Genomic DNA, 19560 nt, shown 5'->3' with positions numbered 1-19560 from the left:
CAGTCAGGATGCACATAAAGACTTTGGAGTTTGTAAGTTTGTTTAGTTTAGTTGGATGATAACTAATGTAATGTTTTGTTTAAAATTCACTTTAATGGTAAAAGCTGCAATGTGATGTTATTTCATATTCAACTGAATACAGGTGTAGCCAAAGCTGTTGCTCCTTTGGCCCACCATAAGGCCTGCTCTGTAGCTATGAGACCATGTTTATTGTGTAACTGTACAGTTAAGTTTAATATTAGTCCCCTAGTCACAGCTGGATCCTTGTCCATGCGTCGATCATACTCTTGTTCCCATAACCAATTACACCTCTTAAGGGCTGCAAAGCCACTTTAATCACTGATTAGGATTCCTTGTTCACAAAGCTGCTACTTAAAAGTAATTGCTCAATAAAGAGAGGGGAAGTTGTGGTGTTAAGTAGGTGTTCCTGCTGCTTCTCTCATTAGTGCTCACTCAGAGCTCGCAGCGCCCCATTGTCACAAATGGAACCGGCTTCATGCTCGGCACACAGCGGTTAGTGCTGCGCCGCTCACACTAGCCTTAGCTCAAACATGTCATTTACTACAAGGCCAGTAGTACTCTGGATCTTGTAGGACCATATACACTATAGTTTTCTATAGATGCATATATGTTCTTCTGCTCATCACAAAACAACAGTTCATCTCCAGGTCTTACATGAATAAAGAGCTGTAGGTGGCTCTGAGGACAGGTCTGAACCAGCTGCTGTTGCTTAGTAACTTCAATGTATTGTGGACGCCACAGATGGATGTTGATATTATACACAGTGTTCAATGTTCAAAGAGACACAAATTAAAGGCACCACACAATGTCAGCTCACAGAGGAGTTCAGTCTTTTTTCTTTACAGGCTGTTTCTGCTTCAGGTGCAGCCAGGGCTCACTGCACATCTGCTCTGCAGAACTGGAGAACATCTGTACAACAACCTTTAAAACACCATATTTTATTTTATGTTTTGTTTTTTTTTTCCCATTAAGGACAATCTTCACAGTCCGTATATTGTTAATGCATGTATTACTGATGATTCAGAGAGTAGACCATGTCAACGCCAACTTGTTAGGAGCAGTGTTGCACTCAAGAAACCCACCTCCAGATCTTGAGCTAGGTTTGGTCAGGAGTATTTAGCTGCAGTGGCAGCCTACCAGAGGAAACTCACACTAACTCCACACTAAAGACCAACTATGAATCAAACCAAAAAAGTTTGACTGAATATGTGGGCAAGGCCAATATACATAAAGTCCACTTACAAAGTTCCAAGTGATTGCTATTGAGTGGCCTGTCGTATATCACCATATTCTATAGAGCTGAAATGGACTGCTCATGCACAGTGCAGTTAAATGAGGTCGTGGGTGAAGTGGTCTGTAAGGTCTGAGTGAAGATGCTCTGAGTCACTCCCTGCTGCTCCGACTCCGAGACCTTGTTTAATAAAACATGTGGCTCTGAAACATTTTCCACTCTGTGTTTCCTGAAATGATCAATCCAAAACAGCTCTGATGTTCGAGAGATGAACATGGGAGTTAATGTTTTCATTCTCTGTAAGCCACAAGTTACAAGAGACTTAGACAGAGGCAGTTGGCAGTAGGCTGGGTGTGGGAGGACAGGAGAGTTCTTAGGGTCTTATCTCCTAGTCAGAGCATTGCATTAGGTCAGTGATTAGCAAATTTTACTATTTCACCTTAGAAAAAACTAAATCAGGACAAAACTTGTTTAAACATGAACTGAACAAGGCTGGAGCATAGACTGTGTATAGAAATGGACTGACGGAGTGTGACTTTACGGTTGCAACCAAATGATACCAAGCTATTATTGTAACTAATTTGCAACCATGTTCCATATTTGGCTCTCTGGTCACACACTCAGATTTCCAATCAGGAGTGAGATTGTTGATGGTACTTGCCCTCCGCCAAACCAGCAGCTTTGCAACAAGGTGTGATAGCTGTCAATCAAATCTGTTGCTCCTGCTAATGGGAGCTGGCAGAAAGAAGACAACTGATCTATTATTTATATCCTTTTTTTCATTTACTAACAAAATCCATCAATAAAACACCATGATCTTATAGTGTGAGTTAATATGAACATTTTAATGTCAGAATGAGAGACCTGATAGCTGCAGTTACAGAGAGAGTATCATTTTTCAAATAGAAGTCAATTGGAATCAGTCTCCTTCAATGAAATCAGTTCCCACAAATGCTCCCGTCCGTTTGTAACGTGGCTGGTGGGCTTGATTCAACACAAGTCTTAACCAGCATGTAATCTTCATGAAGCATGTTATTAAAATCAGGACTAAATGATACTAAACTGAAATGTAACCTGTTAAATAAATAATATTAACATCACATTCAAATGAACCTGACATTGACATGCAACAGTTCTGAACACCATCAGAAGTAGCTGGTGCATGCCAAGTTGTCTGTACCGCATTTTGAGAAGCACAAGGACTACTTTAGTTTAGAGTGGAGCCAAAGGTCAAAGGGCACCACATAAATAGTTACATGGTGGTTAAGCCCCCAGAAGAATCTTTGCCACTGTTTACTACTTTCAACATGTTTCTCAGCCTGGTTCAGTGGTTCCCCTCGCTGCTTGTCAATGCTCCATGCTTAATTGACTTGGTCATCTGCCTGGGATAAACTACACTGATGACACCAGTTAGATTCTAATGAACGACATAAAAGGCAGAAGAAGCAAACTGAATATCTGAACAGGACTCATCAAAGATGCGGCGTTGCAACAAATTCCCATTACGTCTCATAAAAGCTTTTAATTTGCAGAGCTCATGTCTGGTTGGGTCATTAGATGTACTTGGTGAAATGATTCTGTCTTGCACCAAAAAGACAAATCAGAATTTAATTTGGCACAAAAGTCCTTATCCGGTTAGAAACATGTGGTTAGAGGCAATCCTTGGATTAACGACGCATGTTCTTGTTCCCTCCTCTGGCACAGCGAGTCCAGTCTTAACCCATTTAGAACATTTACGCTCCCAATCTGACAAACACAGACTTGCTCCAGATTACGTTAAACACATTTTAGCAATAATGTGTTCAACTACTGACTGACATGACAAAGTTCATTGTCTCCTCAGCTGATTTAGTAGATCTGACCAGTAGAAATGATTACTTAAATGTCCAATATAAAAAAGTTAAATAAAAAGAAAACATCATCAAAAACATACTCAAAATACTCCACCAAAATATTCCACCTTGTGATGTGATGCAGTGGTAGTTTTCAAGTTAAGATGAAAGATAAGTTTTATTTAGTTCAGTAGTTAGTTAGTTCAATCAGTTCAGAGATTGGCAATTCCAGGGCTGAAATCTTCCTAGTGTTTTTTGTTTGAGAGAAGAACTCAGCCTAAATATGCAGGGTTTGTTTATTAAACGTGTGTCTATGAAAAAAAAAAAAAAAAACTCTAGGTGTGTTTGTAATGAGAAAACAACATTACAGCATACGTAGATTAGAAAATCACTCTATAACAGAACTTATTTTCTACCCTGGAATCAGTTGTTTAGGAGTCACCCTATATGTTCATGGTGTAAACATAAAAAAATGGTATTTTGTCATATCACCATTTTTCCATGTCAGTACTGACGTATGACTCCATGTCATGAAATGTCAATTTTACGAACCCCTTAAATGCTGTCAGCCAATATCAGTGAATCAAATGTAACTGACTCGGTAGCAAAACAAGCACATGGAATCAAAAGAACAGTGAAATAAAGGATGTTTGTAGAAGATCACACTTAAATGACACTTTCAAGTTAACAGAAGGGTTTTACTGTGAAAACATCCTCTATTTGAATCTATTTTAATACTGTATAACAACATTCTGCATGGTGATGTCCGTAAAAAGTCTGTCTGCTTAACTCTTCCACAGTAACTAATTAAAGCTGAAACAAATTTAACTTTTTTCCTGCTGATACTTTTTACAAGAAATCAGTCTTACCTCAAGTGCCTCTTGACATTACGTTTAAATAGCAGTGAATTGTGTGTGTGGGTGTGTGTGTGTGTGTGTGTATATGTGTTGCATTGTGATATGAAGTTTTAGTGCACGTCTTTAGTACTGTATGTATGAGAAAGGCATTTCCGTATGTACTTTTAACATTGATTGCAGGGTTTTGTCCTATAATTCAAGTACAGTAGAACTGGAGGAGAAATGAGAAAAAAAAGATAAAACTTTTGGAGGTAGAAAATGAACTCCAAAAGTACATAATCTTAAAGGAACTGTATGTAGCCTGTGCTCTTTATTACAATCACATCTTATCGCCTAAACCTGCATATAAACACATACAAGTTTTTCTCATTGTTATGGACTGCAAATTCTGCAGCTGGGGTTTAGACACGATTCAGATCAGACAAATGAAATTCTCATGTGAGGCTCATTCTGCTTTCTGATTGAATTATCATCTTGAGAACCAAAACACCAAACTGTTATGGAGTCAGATCAGAGAGAGTCCTTTTAGGTTTTAACCAACCCAAATGAGAGACTTGTGTGAGGTTCATTCTGCTTTCTCACTGGATTATCATCTTGAGAACCAAAACACCAAATTATAACAATAACATAAACAACATGGTCATCACCTCCAGTGTTGTTTGTAAAAATAAATGAGTAAAAACTATATTGGATTTGAATGTTTACCTTATATCTGGGGACCCATATAGGTCATGTATATAAAATTTTAAATCTAAATCTTACATACATTTCCTTTAAAATAGTGTAAAATAAAATCATATAAAATGTCTTGCAGTATCCCATCCTATTTGCATTGACATGTGTGGTTTGTCCTGTTAATAAGATGTTGAACATGCAAATTGATAGAGAACTAAAGCATGAATTTCCCGGTCAAACGTTTATTTTGGAGCCTCTCTGCATAAAAAAAGCAGAAGTTTTACAGTCTGATCTGTGTGTATGGTTCTGGTTACAGACTACCCGCCCCCACCACCACCTCCGGAAGAGCTAACCACTCTGCCAACATCGGGCACCTTCCCTCCTCCCCCGACCAACTCCTACGACCCCTACCAGGTGAGACAAGCACTACATGTAAAAAGATATTCACACATTTCCTTTCCTCTGGCTAAAAATGCAGACCTAAGTAAAAAAATTATAATATAAGTTTTAATCTTTCACAAAGTATTCCCCGGCGTGTTGGTTTGTTTGCCTTCGGGGTTGCCACGGTAACTATTTGGCTCCTTGTATGCAGATTTGCATCTTGTTTTGGCGTAGGTTTTACACTGTATGTCCATCGTACATTATACTGATGTAAACTAAAAACTAAAAAAACTGTCTCAGCTCATAATAAACTAGTATCCAAGACATAGATTTTACAAATAAGTTAATCAAGTGTTCGTTAGTTAAGCCCTCAATAGTTAATGTGTTTTGTGGTTCTAAATATTAATATTAATCCTATTTTTTTGTTAATAATTAAAGATATACTGTTCATATTATTGCAAAAAAAAAAACAACTAAACAAAACACATTTTAAATACATTTTACATAATGTTTGAGCTGTATTATTCTGAGTCTGCCTGAGAGAATGCCCCCTACTGGTATGGCTGATGGCTGTTTGCATTCTCGCTATATCTTTTCTTTGTCTGTCTGTCTCTCTTTGTTTCTTTTTTTTTCCTTTCTTTCCTCAATCATCCACTCTCTTCCTCTAATCTGTCTTTCTCTCATTCTGTTGCTGGATCCCTCTCTTTTGTCTCTCTCTTTATGTGTGTGTGACTTTCTCTCTGTCTCACTCTCTCTCTCTCAGCCCCTCATTAGATCTGCTCATTTTCAGGCCCTAAATGAATACATCCTTTGTAGGCACAGAGCAGGGCTGGTTACGTGATCGATCTTGGTTATATAATGCTTTTTAAGTTACTTCTCATGTGCCCTTTACAGATCCTTCCACTGTACTTAAGTTAAGACTCTGACTCCGGCATACACTGACTCTCCAATCCGACAAGCTCAACTCAAGCGAACTCACATAACCAACTGTGTTTTGTTTCAGTCACACGTGTTTAACACACAAATCCTGCATATTGTTCTTCACTCAAACAGAAAACTCTCTTCCACATTTTGGTGTCATATGGTAATACAGGGAGTTCTCCACTGTGTTTTTAAACTCCGTACATCACTCCATACATCCCATAGTCGTGACCCTCAGGTGGGTCGCAAAAGATTTTTTCTGGGTCACCTGATCTGCTACTGCGCTCTCCTCACTGGACTAGAACACACTACAAAAAACGCAGACAGGCCCACCTATCTCACTAGAAATGTTGAAATTTTAAGACACAAGTTTTGTATAATTTGTAATCTTTTAGCAGTTATTTAATTGACATGATTATTATTTGTTCCAATAATGCTGATTCAATTGAATGTTGAAAAGAAAAAGAAATGGGGGCTACATTTAATACGACTTATGGACCCCTTTTATTGCTGGTTCAATGACTGTTTTTCATTGTTTAAACTTGAGTAGAACTAATTGTTCAGAGTCAGCATGAGGATATTTTATTATATCCTCATTAATGTTCAGTAATGGTCAAATCCACCTTTATTTTGTGATTTACGAGTAATGTCTATTGACATGGGTTTGTGACTTTTAAAATATGTGTCCCCAGAAAAAAAGTTTGGGAAACACTGCCATACACCTTCACTAGAATCATTAGGATGATTTCAGCTCCATCATTACCAATTTCTACTAAACAAATTGGAAAGTGTAGCTGTTAACTTGAAAACTACCACTACATGACGTCACAAGGAGGAACAGAGCATTTTGAGCTTTGAATACAGACAGATAATAATAATAATGGTCACTCAAACGTGTGAATGAAACAAAACACAACTTCAAGTATGTTTTTGATGGGGTAACAACATTTTAACACAACTTAAAGCTCACAAGAGTAAATTTAGCATAATATAGAATTTAATATATCACCATTATATTGTATTTATTAAACAAAATTAGTTACAGTTTAGTTTGTTGGGATCTGATAACCATTTAGCACAACATTTAGCACAAAGTGGTGTGAGTTGTGAATGACTTACGCTTGGTTTGACAGTGTACTGCTAAAGCCGTTATTTCTCAACCCTGTGGTGAAGTCAACCCGGTGACTGACTTAAACTTGGCTTGTATCCCATGTCACATTTGGGGAGAGGAAGAGCCGAAATAAAAGCTCATGTTACAAATATGACAAACATCCCCAGTGTGTTTGTGTGGAGCAGGGGTGAAGGTCTGATGAACCACGCTCTTGAAATCATGTTTAAAGGCTTTGGACTCTCTGACCTCCAAGTTCAAAAGTTTAACACTACTAACATGACTGAGGCCTTACCTTTACCACTGTGTAATCATTACTTACTGCAAGTGCTACACTATAAAGCCAGTAGTAATGGTTAAGAATCCTAAGCATATCTTTAACCACTTAACGCCTGGATTTATATAGATGTATATAAAAATGTTTTGTGTGTGTTTTTGCCTAGTAGATGGTAAATTAAATTGAGATTGATTTGACTAAAGCAAACAAACAAACAAAAAAGGTTCCTAGGAAGGTTCTACAGATGCATTAATTTGGATTGGGGGAATGCAGCCCCTTTCTCGGCTTATATCTTGATCCAAACGGTTTGTCGCTTATTTGTGACAGTCGACGTTAAGGGGTTAAAGTCCTATATTATGCAAAATTTACTCTTGTCAGATTTAAGCTGTGTTATAATGCTGTTACCTGATCAAAAACATACCCGGAGTTGTGTTTTGTTTTATTCACACATTTTTAAGTAATCCTGCATTTTTTGTCTGTCTACATCTCCAAAGCTCAAAATGCTCTCTTCCACTTTGTGATGTCATGAAGTGGTAGTTTTCAAGTTAGCAGCTACCGTTTACTTTTTAGTAGAGATCAACAATTCCAGAGTTGAGATCATCCAAATGATTTTAGTGAAGATGTATGAAAATTAAAAAGACAGTGGAGCACTTCCACTACATGACATTACAAGGTAGAGTTTTCTGATTAAATATGGAGGGTTTGTGTGTTAAACATTTGTAAATGAAACAAAACACAACTCCTGGTATGTTTTTAATGAGCAAGCAACATTATAACATAGATCAGAATATATTGTAACTTGGACATATTTAGTAAAATGTACTTTTATGAGCTTTTAACCATATTACAAAGGTCTTCCCACATCATTAGCTTATTCCAAGTAGTACTTTCATTAATTCATTGACCCTGTAACCCTGTATTGTTCTGCTTTGAGGCCTGCTCCAAAAATTTCTGTTGTCCCCTATCCCCTATCTCTGCCTTCTGCCTCATAAGCACAAAGTATGTGTAGAGTTATAGAAAATAATGGCACACTGTGTCATGCTCTTGCCTGTATGCTGTGGCATGGACACTGTATTTTTGTTTATTTTACCTTTAGACTCTTTAAGAGGAGTCCTGACTCGTGCGCTCTAGTGATGGGAAAGCACCCAAAGGAAACTTAGTCACAGGAAGAACATGCAAACTTCACACAGATAGGCCCAGTTCAAGAATTTAATCTGGAACATTTTTGCTATGAGCCTGCACTAATAAAAAAAATAAAAAATAAACAATACACAAAAAATGAAGAGTTTTTTGGATCAAATATTTCAAAAAACAAATCATTATTTTTCTGTCTCTCAAATGCCCATTAGTTCAGTGAGAGATCACGGTTTACTTCATATTATTTTAGTGGTTTTATTTTTTAGTTCGTGCTTTTCCTCTCACATTTCTTGATGTCTTGATTTAAATACAATACGTAAAGTCTATTTTGGAGTTCCCATTCTTTTAAGTTTTCTGCAAAGCTCCGACACAGTGTGCCTTAAACGAGTAAATGAAAGATAAATCTGTACATTTCTTTTCTTTTCTCTTAGGACAACACGCATCTGAATTATGACAACACTCAAAAGTTCTCCAGAACAAAACCTTATCTTGTCTCATTACTGTCCGTATTACGAGACCGTACGTTGCAATATTCACCCCATCATGAAGATCACGCGCTTTCGTTGGTTAGCTTTCATCCTTCCCGTTATAATGGTTAAACAAGTGGAGCTGTTTTTCCTTTTGTTGATTTGAGACGCGCCATTAGTGTTTTCGGGCTTTGTTTACCCCGTCTCGTGATTGCTTTAGATGTTTTTAAGCAGCGCGCTCCGGTCGGCTCCTCGCTGCCTGTAATGGCTTGTGACAGGTAATCCAAACACATAACATTAGAATAAGAAGCGAGTCACTGATCCAGCCAACTCACAAAGCCCCCGCAGGCAATTGCAAGAAGTCTTCTCGCAGTTGCAGCATAGTTCACAAGACTAAAAATATATCTGGCGTTCCACAGAGAAAATCCCGGGAATTTAGTCGAAAACCCAGTGTCACTAATGGTCAGATCATTTCAGCTACAACTTCCTGTTTTTTGTTTTTTTTTTCTTTTTAATTAATTTACTTTTTTAGTTCCAGATTTTTGAAAATTAATGAAAACTATTAATCTCAGGTTTTAAGATGTCATCGGTTTTAAAATCCAAAGTACGGATTTCATTTATTTAACTTAATTCCCAGAACAATTTTTTGTTAGATTTTTTTGTATTAATTAAATTTTTTTTACCAGATATTTACTGGCTAAAATGTATTGTGTTTTTTTTATGTATGTGATGTTTGAATGTTAGAAACAGACCGCGCACCATGGTTTTCCTTTAATATTAATACAGTAGAATCTATCCATCTGATCCATCTGATACTTCTGACTGGTTTGTTAACATTAATTAATTCATCAGTTAATGCATTTCTTGCTGATATATTGTAAGATATATTTCCACTTCCACTGTCTGACCACAAACAGCTTTCATTGTTTGTGGTCAGACAGCATTTAAGTCTTGCATGCACATGCAATTTAACAAAGTAAAAAGTAAGTCCAGGTAAAATGTGATGAATGAGAGTGATTTTAGGGGCAATTTCAGAGAATTGAAACCATTATTCTCCTTTTTACAAAGCTAGAGAAGCTTTGTAAAAAGGAGAATAAACGTAGAGTACAATAGATGCAAGTTTAATTTAGGGAATTGACCTTTTTGTCTGAAATGCATCTGAATGAGCTGGTGGTGAATAATGCATGAAGAAAAGATACTAAAATGTGAGTGTGATGGGAAAAAAGACACGTGAGAAGTCTAGCGCGCCAGTAAAGTTTTCTTTTACACAATACTAAGGTTTTGAAAATCAGACACTAATCAATACTAAAACTAGTATCGAAACTAGATACTTATTTGAGCAGGTATCAGTGGTAAAAAAGTCACATTCACAAGAGAGAAATTAACCTTTTCTGAATATCTTTAGAACGATCTTGAGCTGTATCAGTAAAATTATAAATCACATAGACTGAGGGAATAAACAGATACAAGACCACATAGTAATATAAAACAAAGTACTATGATTTAATGTTGAAAATCACATGCTATTGTCTAAAGAAAGAATGTTTTTAATTGTCATTGTGGTATCAGAATCAGTATTAAGTAATTAAGAGTCTATTCCTTAGCAGCATGTATGACATTTATGTATCATGACAACTACACAATTTCTCTGTGTATTTTACTCTGAGAAAAACAACCCTTGCTGTTGATTGAAAAGGATCATCCAGGGTAAAGGTGAAGGATGAACTGTAAGCATGAAAAATACAGCTCGTCAAGTATTGTATCATGGTGTGTACGACATTGTTAAGAATCAAAGTATCACTTCAGTTGAAATAAGATTCTATTTCAACAAGGAGAGACCTAACATGAACTGGCATTTATAATATACTTTGATAATGAAGGCGAGGATGATGGTTTTACTCTTGTGGCTGGGATTGCAATTAGGACTATGGCGAGTGGGCACTGTATGACACAAGACATGGGTGTATATAAATGGACAAAACATCTGTTTTTGGACAGTTTGAAGGTCCTATATTAAAATTGACTCTTGTGAGCTTTAAACCATGTTATGTTGTTATCTCATCAAAAACTAACCTTGAGTTGTGTTTCGTTCCATACACACATGCTTGAGTAATCTTTTATTATTAGTCTTTTGTTCAGTTGACAGAATTGAATTTTTCCTTTGCCATTAGTCTGTCTACATCTCCAACGCTCAAAATGCTTTGTTCCACCTTGCGATGTCAAGAAGCAGTAGTTTTCATATTAACAGCTACTTTTTCCTTTTGTGTAACAGAGACTGGAAATCCAGGGGCTGAAATTATCCAATTGATTCTAGGTGTTAAGGTGTATTGAGTTTAAAAACACAGTTGAGCGCTTTCTTTATTACCATATGACATCACAAGGTGGAACAGAGTCTTTTGCTGACAGAGGCGTGACTGTGGTTAAAAAAGACACAAACCAATCACGGACCATTAGAAAATGTGATTAATTGCGCATAATTTGATTCTAACTTCTTAGCTGCCTTCCACGTTAATGTATTTTTTTTGTGTGTGTGTTTATGTTTTTGTGTTTGTTTGTTTTTTTTTGCTCCAGAGAGTATTCTGACATTGCATGAATTCAACTTGTGAATTCTTGAGTGTGTATTGATCTTGGTCTGTGATGTGTCCACAGATGAGGACTCCAGAGAAGACGCTGGAGGAGAGGCGCTCCAGTCTTGACGCTGAGATTGACTCTCTTACCAGTATCCTGGCTGACCTGGAGAGCAGCTCGCCCTACAAGCCCCGCCCCGCACAGGTACTCAAGCCCATGGGTCTAATCACATTGCTCTGTACTGTAGACAGGGGGATACAAAACTACACTGTATAAGTCAAAGATTTAGAAGTAAAAGCTCAAGTAGTTATTTGTGATTTATCCTTTATTGCTGCTGGAACAGTTAGACAGAAGAGCAGTTTCGTGAATGGGAACTCTACCTTGAAATCAATCTTGGCCAGGAACGCCTAGCTTGTCAATGTGTCAAGCTTGAAACTGGGAAAACATGTAAAACGTGTACAGTTACTATAGTGGCTTTTTGATCAAAGACCGGCCAAAATTTGACAATACATGACTAGCAAATCCAAAGTAACAGAATGTGTTTTATAATACGAACACAAGGATAAAGAGCATAATAGAATGGAATAAGTGTAAAGTTAGACCACTTTTTTCCATACATAAATATACATACATATAAAATCCTTCTTTTTTAAGACAAGCAGTCACTGTTGTGTAAGTTAGACCTGACCTATATCATTAGTTGATATAAAATGATATTAAGAGTAACTTGTAAAAGTCAAGGCCTTGGGCAGTTCACTAAATAGTTTGACACACAATAAATGTAGGACACGCAGATAATAAAAAAAATCCTCTGATTGTGTTTGGAGAGAAAAGACTCCAGGGTTTACGGCAGTATTCAGATCAGATGTTATGTCTAGTGAGAGATTCAAGCAATGGCCCAAAAGTAGTCTGAAGCACTTATTGTTCAGCGACAGCGTTGCAACTAATTAGGGATGTAAGATAAGTCGTAATCAAATCTACACTTAGAATAATTGCAATTAGAATAACTGAAATTATGAAATCATAAAGGCTGCAGTAAAGGTATAGGTAATGTCTTTTCAGCAACTACATAAAGCCTGTTTTTTACTCCTCTACAAACATTGTAAAATCCATATCATTCTTCATTTTCTGTATGCAAGCCTAGTTTTAATAGAAAGGTATCAGCATACAACGTCTTAGAACTCACTAAATGTTTGTTTAGTGTGGCTGCTGTGCTCTGCATGTCTCCTGTTTTCCCTTTTATTTATTCATTGGGGAGGCTGCAAACAAGGTTAAAATGCTCAATTATTGATTTGACCCAAGTCGTTTAATGTTCGCTTATATACTATTGTACATCTATGGATTTACATGACCAGACCTATAATGTCAGGTTTCACGTTGTGATGAAGCATGCAGAGGGCCAAATAAACCCAGTCGGGGACCCCACTGCACTTTTCAGGGGAAGTGTGCATTGCGGAAGGATGAACAAAGACAGCGGTTTGGTTTTTTAGATCAGGCCACTTCTTTCTGGTGAGGTACGGACGTGATTGTACTAAAGTAAACATTATTGCACCACTCAGGAACACAGTCGAAGTAGTTCTCACATCATTCACTCAACCTCTGAATGATGGTGAAGCACGACCCTGTGATTTTAGCTGGGCCACTGTTGAGGTCTAGGAAGGATGCTAACGCCTGTTATTATGGGACTCACATGTCTTAAAAGTATATATTTGCTAGTAATATACTGTGTATAGACATTCTAGGGCTTCTTTAAAGGCTGCTTGGACTTTTAGTGGCATTGCATGACAGCAATTACATTTTGATAAACATATTTACATCATCTACTAGAATTATAGCCCCAAAATCTGCAAGTACCAGCCCCAAATAAACAAGAATCATGTCAGCACTTCTGCATGTTGTGGCGTTTTAAACTGCCTGTACAGTGTATTATTACAAAGTCTGCGCAAATCTACTTTTGTTTGGAGTGCATTACTAGGCAGAAACTGCTGTAATATTGTGGACATACTTTTCCCAAGTTTGCCTATCTTAAACTTTCCAGCAATTACTGGAGTTATAAAGCTCCGTAGATGTAATTACACAGAAGGATGCCCTTGTCCATATATTTGGGTCATCATTTGAGTTGAAAACATCGTCTGTTTGTTTTTGAGCAGTGATCCCGTGGCTTTGGACAAACAAAAGATACAGCAGAGGTCAAGGCATGTTTACACTCTATAAGTTTGTGGCTTTGAAACTAACAGCGGCTCATCAGCGCTCCTATTGATGCTTTACTTTACTATTGTCCATTTGAAAAAGAACACCTCAAACCTCTTATTAGCCACATAATGGTGTGCGCAGCTTTGGTGTCGGGAGCACTACTTGACCATGGCCTCTGTGGTGCTCTCCATGAGGATAGTTCTCTTTCAAACTCTTTTATACTGTATATACTATACAGTGTACATAGAAAACACACTTTAGTGCAGGCATGTCTGGACATATACTTTTTAAACAAGTGCGAGGGAGTTGTTCCTAAATAAAATATAGTTTAAGTGCACAAGTTTGTGTAGGCCTCATGTAAAGTGAGTTTGAAAGCTTTTGTCCACAGCGTGTGAAATATTGATGTCACCTGTATGGCTGACAGGTGTAAGTGAAGCATGTAGTTTACCTGTGGGGTCAGAGTGCACTTATTTGTGGAGCACCTGTGTGTGAGTACACACATGTACATGTTTAAAACATGAGCTCTTATGTATCAGACGGCGAGCGGACTTAACCTGCAGCCCACCCTGAGCCGATCCGGGCTCCACTTTTGCAGCCTCTTAGACCCTGATGGATGTCCTACTGCAGGTTGTGAGTGCGTGCGGTGGTTTGTGTTGTGTTGTTTGTGAGTGTTTATGTGAACGGGATTTATTACATTGTGGGGACTAAACTCTACACACTCAACTCTAGGATTTGCCTGCCTATGGGGACAAAAATTATAAGAGCCACAAACACGATTTAAACTCAGATATTTGTACAAATGATTTAAGGTAATGGTTGGTTTAAGGTTAGGCACCCAGCATGTGTGAGTGTGCATGTTGTTTGTGCGTGTATGTTGTGAGTTGTTTGTGTGTATTGTGTGTGCATTGTGTGTGTGTGTTTATGTATGTTGTGGTCTGTTGTGTGTATTGTATGTGCATGTTGTTTGTATGTATTGTGTGTGCATTGTGTATGTGTGTGTTTATGTATGTTGTGGTCTGTTGTGTGTGCACATATCCATGCACATGCACAAGTTGAGCTCTCGTTGATGCTGATTCTAGTTGATTAACTCGAGTTGACCTTTTCCCCTCGGCAGCTGCTGCTGTCAGTCTATGCATTATTCTACACAGAGGCCAGGTCTCTGCTGCCGCTGATCTTCTGCTTGTATAAACAGAAGAATTAGGCTCATGATTTACTGCTTTCTGTGCACGAGCAATTACAACGCCACTCTAAAATCAATAGGGCTCCTCGTGCCCCTCTGCAGCTCAGAGGTTCTGCTGCATTTGGACTGAGGCCTGAGATCCCACTCATTCATAAAGCACGTCACTAGAGTTTGGTTAGCTTTAGTGGTTTCCTCTGTGGCACAACAGCAGCAGCTAATGAAATGTGAGTGTTATATAATCCCCATTTGTTCTCTCTGCGCTTCATCTTAGATGCCATTTGTAATTTGACACACTTAACTAAGTCTGTTTATCCTGCCACAGCAAAATCAACTTCGACCACATCCTTAGCACTCTGCAGCAGCCTCAGTTTATTCACACTAACCCTATAAATAACTTGGTTACAAGTACAACACAATATATTTATGCTACAAGTCTTTCCAATAAATTTATTCTCCAGTTGTTTTTTAAACATCCAATTTACCTGGCACTGGAAGAAACTACAGTAATTTGTACACAGCAGATCAACTAATGAAAAACAAAACTGTATAATTTAAATATGAGCCCATATAAAATGCTTGTTTTGATCACGTTATCTGTTCAGCGACACTCAAACAGAATGAGGACATCTGTACACATGTAGCTCTCATTCTGTTACAGCTTGTCTGAGTGCTCCGGAGCTGCAGCTAATTGGGGACACTTCTTTATTTGACATCGCCTCTCTCGACTCTCCAAGCATTTCAGACATGGCCGCTGCTCTAATATTGATCAAGTGTTTTTGTCTCCTCATTCTTGGAGACGTGGCGTGATGATGGGAGAGCGTGCAGTTCAGGTTTGCTTGAGTGCGGTTGGAGCGACTGGGCTAATGTGCGGCACAGGCCTGTCTCACTGCATCAGATCTGTTGTGGGGGAGTTAACAAGCAGGCCCAGATGAATGTCAAAATAGTGCGTTCATCAAGAGGCTAGCATCTGTAGCTCTGCACTGAAGAAATACACTAGGAAAGAGCAATGACCTCCCATTCACACTCACTCCTGCTACTGCTACTGCTACTGCTACTGCTGGGGTTTCTAGTAATCAAATACAAGATAGGCCAGAATACCGCAATAGGGAGGTTTCTAGTTTCGGATAAAAATGGATTTAGAAATGTGTGAAATGTGAATTCTGAAACAGTTTGAATGGCAGTATTGACATTTTTTATAATTGTCGTTAAGACTTTGTTAGCTAAATAAAATGAAACCCAATGAAAGTTATTAAAGGCGCTGTACTTGATTTTTAATGTCTCAAAAATGTGAAAATCAGAACGGCTTCATTGTAAACAATTTGCAGATTTTTACCTTATGAATTCAGATTATTCTAAAATTCCGCCAAATTTAAGCACTTTTTATAACTATTCAGAGGCCAAAGTAAAGGTTGCCTTTATGAGAAAGCATAGGCTAACAGTGTACTTCCTGTTTCTTTGACATAAAAGCTTTATAATATGTATTTAAGAGTTGCTTATACAAAACATCTGTATTGAGGCAAGGCCAAATTTGCTCAGATGGAAAAATATAGGTACAGGCCCTTGAATGCATATTGTATTGTACTACCAATTTTGGATTTGTGCTAACCTACAAGATGAAAAGCTAATCTTAAAGGTCTCTTGAGGCTACCATAAAGCATATTTTCCTTGTCTTTATTTCAGTAGCCCATTCCCAGACCTCTGTATCTGTATTTGAAGATTCCCTGTTAAAAACCCACAGCAGTGAGTGAGCTGCCTGTGTTGTTCATCCACAAACAAAAGTAAATAGTGACATTGGTGTCCCTGCTGAACTGTAATGCGCTTCCTCCATTAGAGCTGCCCTCAGGTCTGATCCCACTTAACGTGTGTGATAAGATTTAAGCTGAAATTAAAAAGCTCCTCCTGTCTGCCTCTCTTGCACGCAGATGCACCCTAATGTGCAGCCTAATTAATAAAATATTCAACGCTGCCGAAAAGATTTGCACTTTCTCTTCTCTCCAAATGCGCACTTGTGTTTTTTCTACTGCGCTGTGTGTTGGTAAATGTGTGGAGATGGGTTAGAGGAGCATTCAGAAGTCACTCTGAGCCTTCTGGCAACAAGACGACTTCAGGGAACACAGAGTCATTCACACAGTCCCTCCACACATCACAGTTTAGAGTGAAAGACAGAGCTAGGCTAAATACAGTTTTAAGAGATTTTAACAGAAAAGGTTAGAATGGTTTTCCCTTCTTGTTTACAAATACCTACTTGAATCTTTATTCTTCTGCATTCAAGATCCAGTGTTGGATATGTATGTGTGACTGTTGATCTCTCTCTCTCTCTCTCTCTCTCTGTGCGTGTGAGCAACAATGACAGGATTGCGTTTAAAAAAAAAAAAAGAAGCGGAATCAATTAGTGGCGCTGTGCTACAGATTGGTGTATGTATTGAAAACACTGAGATGTTATTATGGGACAAAAATTCACATATTCTTCTACCCACTATAGACTCCCACTGCTCTTTACTTCATTGTCCAGTTTTCTTTTTTCTTAAGCAGTGATACATGTAGAATTTAGCATTAATGTGTTGTGATTTTTGCCAAAATTAAATAATAGTCCACTGCTTGCTGCTGTAATATCCACAGGAGGGCTGTTAGCTTTGTCCAGCCGTGAAACTTTATTGTGGGGATGTTACATGTCTTTAAAAGTGCCAAATTAGCACCCTAGTTTTCAACTAATTATTTTAAATCAGTATTGAGATTTCAGTTGTTTAAAACATAAAATAATGGTGATAATGGCATCACAGATATAGCAAACAAAACTCTTCTTTAAGACAGGTGAATCTAAATGGAACCAATGGGCTCAATATAAAGGGCTGGGACTCACATGGATTACAATGTAGAATTCCCGTATCATGGTCATATTATGGTATTGCATGAAAGGTTTGACCTATCACTATTTTTGCATAAACAATTTTAAAACATTACTTTGGGGAATGTGTGTGTAGTACAATGATGGAATATACCAAATGTATTTCACAATGTCCACCATGTGAAATGGCTAAATCTGATTGATTGAGCCATTTTTTAAATATGATTTTATCAGCTGCATCACATTTTATTAATCTTTCATGTTTAAACTATTTCTCCTGCCCAAGAATGTCAAAAAGTTGTAGGCTTGACTGTGGCGCTAACAGCACAGCTCTTCAATAGCCTACCTTCATTTGATTTTAATTTTGGCTTCTCAGTCTCACTTCTTATTTCTGCTTGTTCAGTAAAACAATATTGGAAGTTATTTGCTCCTCTACCTGTCAGCCTTCGTTCTAGCTCCTGTCTGTGTGTGCTCAGCCTCTTTCTGTACGTGCTCCGTGTCAAACAGTCTGATGTGGATGTGATCAGGTGTCATGTCCACTCTTCACATTGGACTCCATTATTGACGTGTGTTGACAGTTTATCTGTGGTTCAGTGTTTGGGATGCAGCTGAGATGAACTCCTCCTCACACCTGCCTCGTGCCATCCCTCTCTCCTTCTCACTCCTCCACCCTCTCCCACTGAGACTGTCTATTCAGTGATCTTCTACTGCCATCACTTTATCATCCCAAGGTACAAACCCTTCAGGTAGTCTCATATGATTTCACTATTCACTTTTTCACTATTGTGTTTACATAGAGCCTTGGCGTATTTTTTGAAAATGGATTACACTGTCGATGATACAACATTTACGAATGATATCTTTAATGATATCTGAAGAGATGGATTGATCAGGCGTTATCTGTCTTAATACGACTATTTGACGCTTTACTGTGTACAGTGTCCATATCAGCATTGTTGTCTGTCCCAAAAACACATGTAAATTGTATAATTTGGTGAAACATTTGAATAACTTTGTGCTGTAGAATAACTTGTAGTAGCCCGAGAGTAGAAGAGAAGAGGCATGACGCTGACTGTTCTAACTCAGATGTTTATTTACATCAGTACAGGACACAGCTCTCAGAGACATGAGCACTCAAAGCATCGACATAGTATTGTCCATTCCAGTCTGTTGCAGTTCTTGTGTAGTGCAGTGGCTATGCTTCCATTGTAGGGAGTATTATACCCTGTAGGTAACTAAGGACTGAGCTGGCAGTAAGAGTTTAACACTTTGCAGTTTATTACATTCTGGAATAATTTTAAAAATAATAGATCTTCTAGTCATCAGTGATCTAGTTCTACTTTTATAATCTTTTTTTTTTTCTTAATTACTGTACTGTATATTACTGTGGGACTTACATATTAAAATTTTCACACTGACAGCCGTGAGAGTGCTCTCTAGGCTGTGTCAGTATCTGCTGCTCCTGTTACTCCTGTACCACTGTCTCTTTGCTCTACTGCGCATGTCTCCTGCAGAAAGAGCCTCTGTCCTGTCTGTATCATGTCAGTCAATTGCACCATTACTTCTGAACCACTGAAAATTTTAAATTCAAAACTAAAGAAAACTGAGAAGACTGAACACAAATGCCCCCAAAAAGAAAATCATATTTTGCAGATTACAAGCTGCAAGTATGAAATATTCAGCTGAAAATGATAATTGAGTAGCAGAAAGAAAGTTTGCAGTGAGTGAGAAGCTTGTGACAACAGAGAGGGTGCACAATGCAACTTTCCTGGAAGTCACTGAATGGACTGACAAAGCACTGGACTTCAGTGACAACTGAAACCATCCTGTCAGGATTCAGAAAGGCCGGAATAATTCTAACTGGAAC

General features: G+C 38.0%; 1 protein-coding gene across 3 annotated transcripts in view; it reads left to right on the top strand.

Moving 5' to 3' along the window:
- lpp (LIM domain containing preferred translocation partner in lipoma) overlaps positions 1-19560 on the top strand; it is a 171964-nt gene that overhangs the window by 63135 nt on the left and 89269 nt on the right. For all 3 annotated transcript variants that reach the window (XM_055165133.1, XM_055165135.1, XM_020918742.2), the window contains 2 exons: positions 4933-5030; positions 11557-11679. In XM_055165133.1, coding sequence (XP_055021108.1) covers positions 4933-5030; positions 11557-11679 — 221 coding nt within the window. The remainder of the gene's footprint in view (positions 1-4932; positions 5031-11556; positions 11680-19560) is intronic.

The sequence above is a fragment of the Boleophthalmus pectinirostris genome, unplaced genomic scaffold (genome assembly GCF_026225935.1).
Source record: "Boleophthalmus pectinirostris isolate CB_2022bp ecotype Guang Dong unplaced genomic scaffold, ASM2622593v1 HiC_scaffold_7, whole genome shotgun sequence".
Taxonomy (NCBI): Eukaryota; Metazoa; Chordata; class Actinopteri; order Gobiiformes; family Gobiidae; genus Boleophthalmus; species Boleophthalmus pectinirostris.
This window is presented reverse-complemented; position numbering and strand designations above follow the sequence as displayed.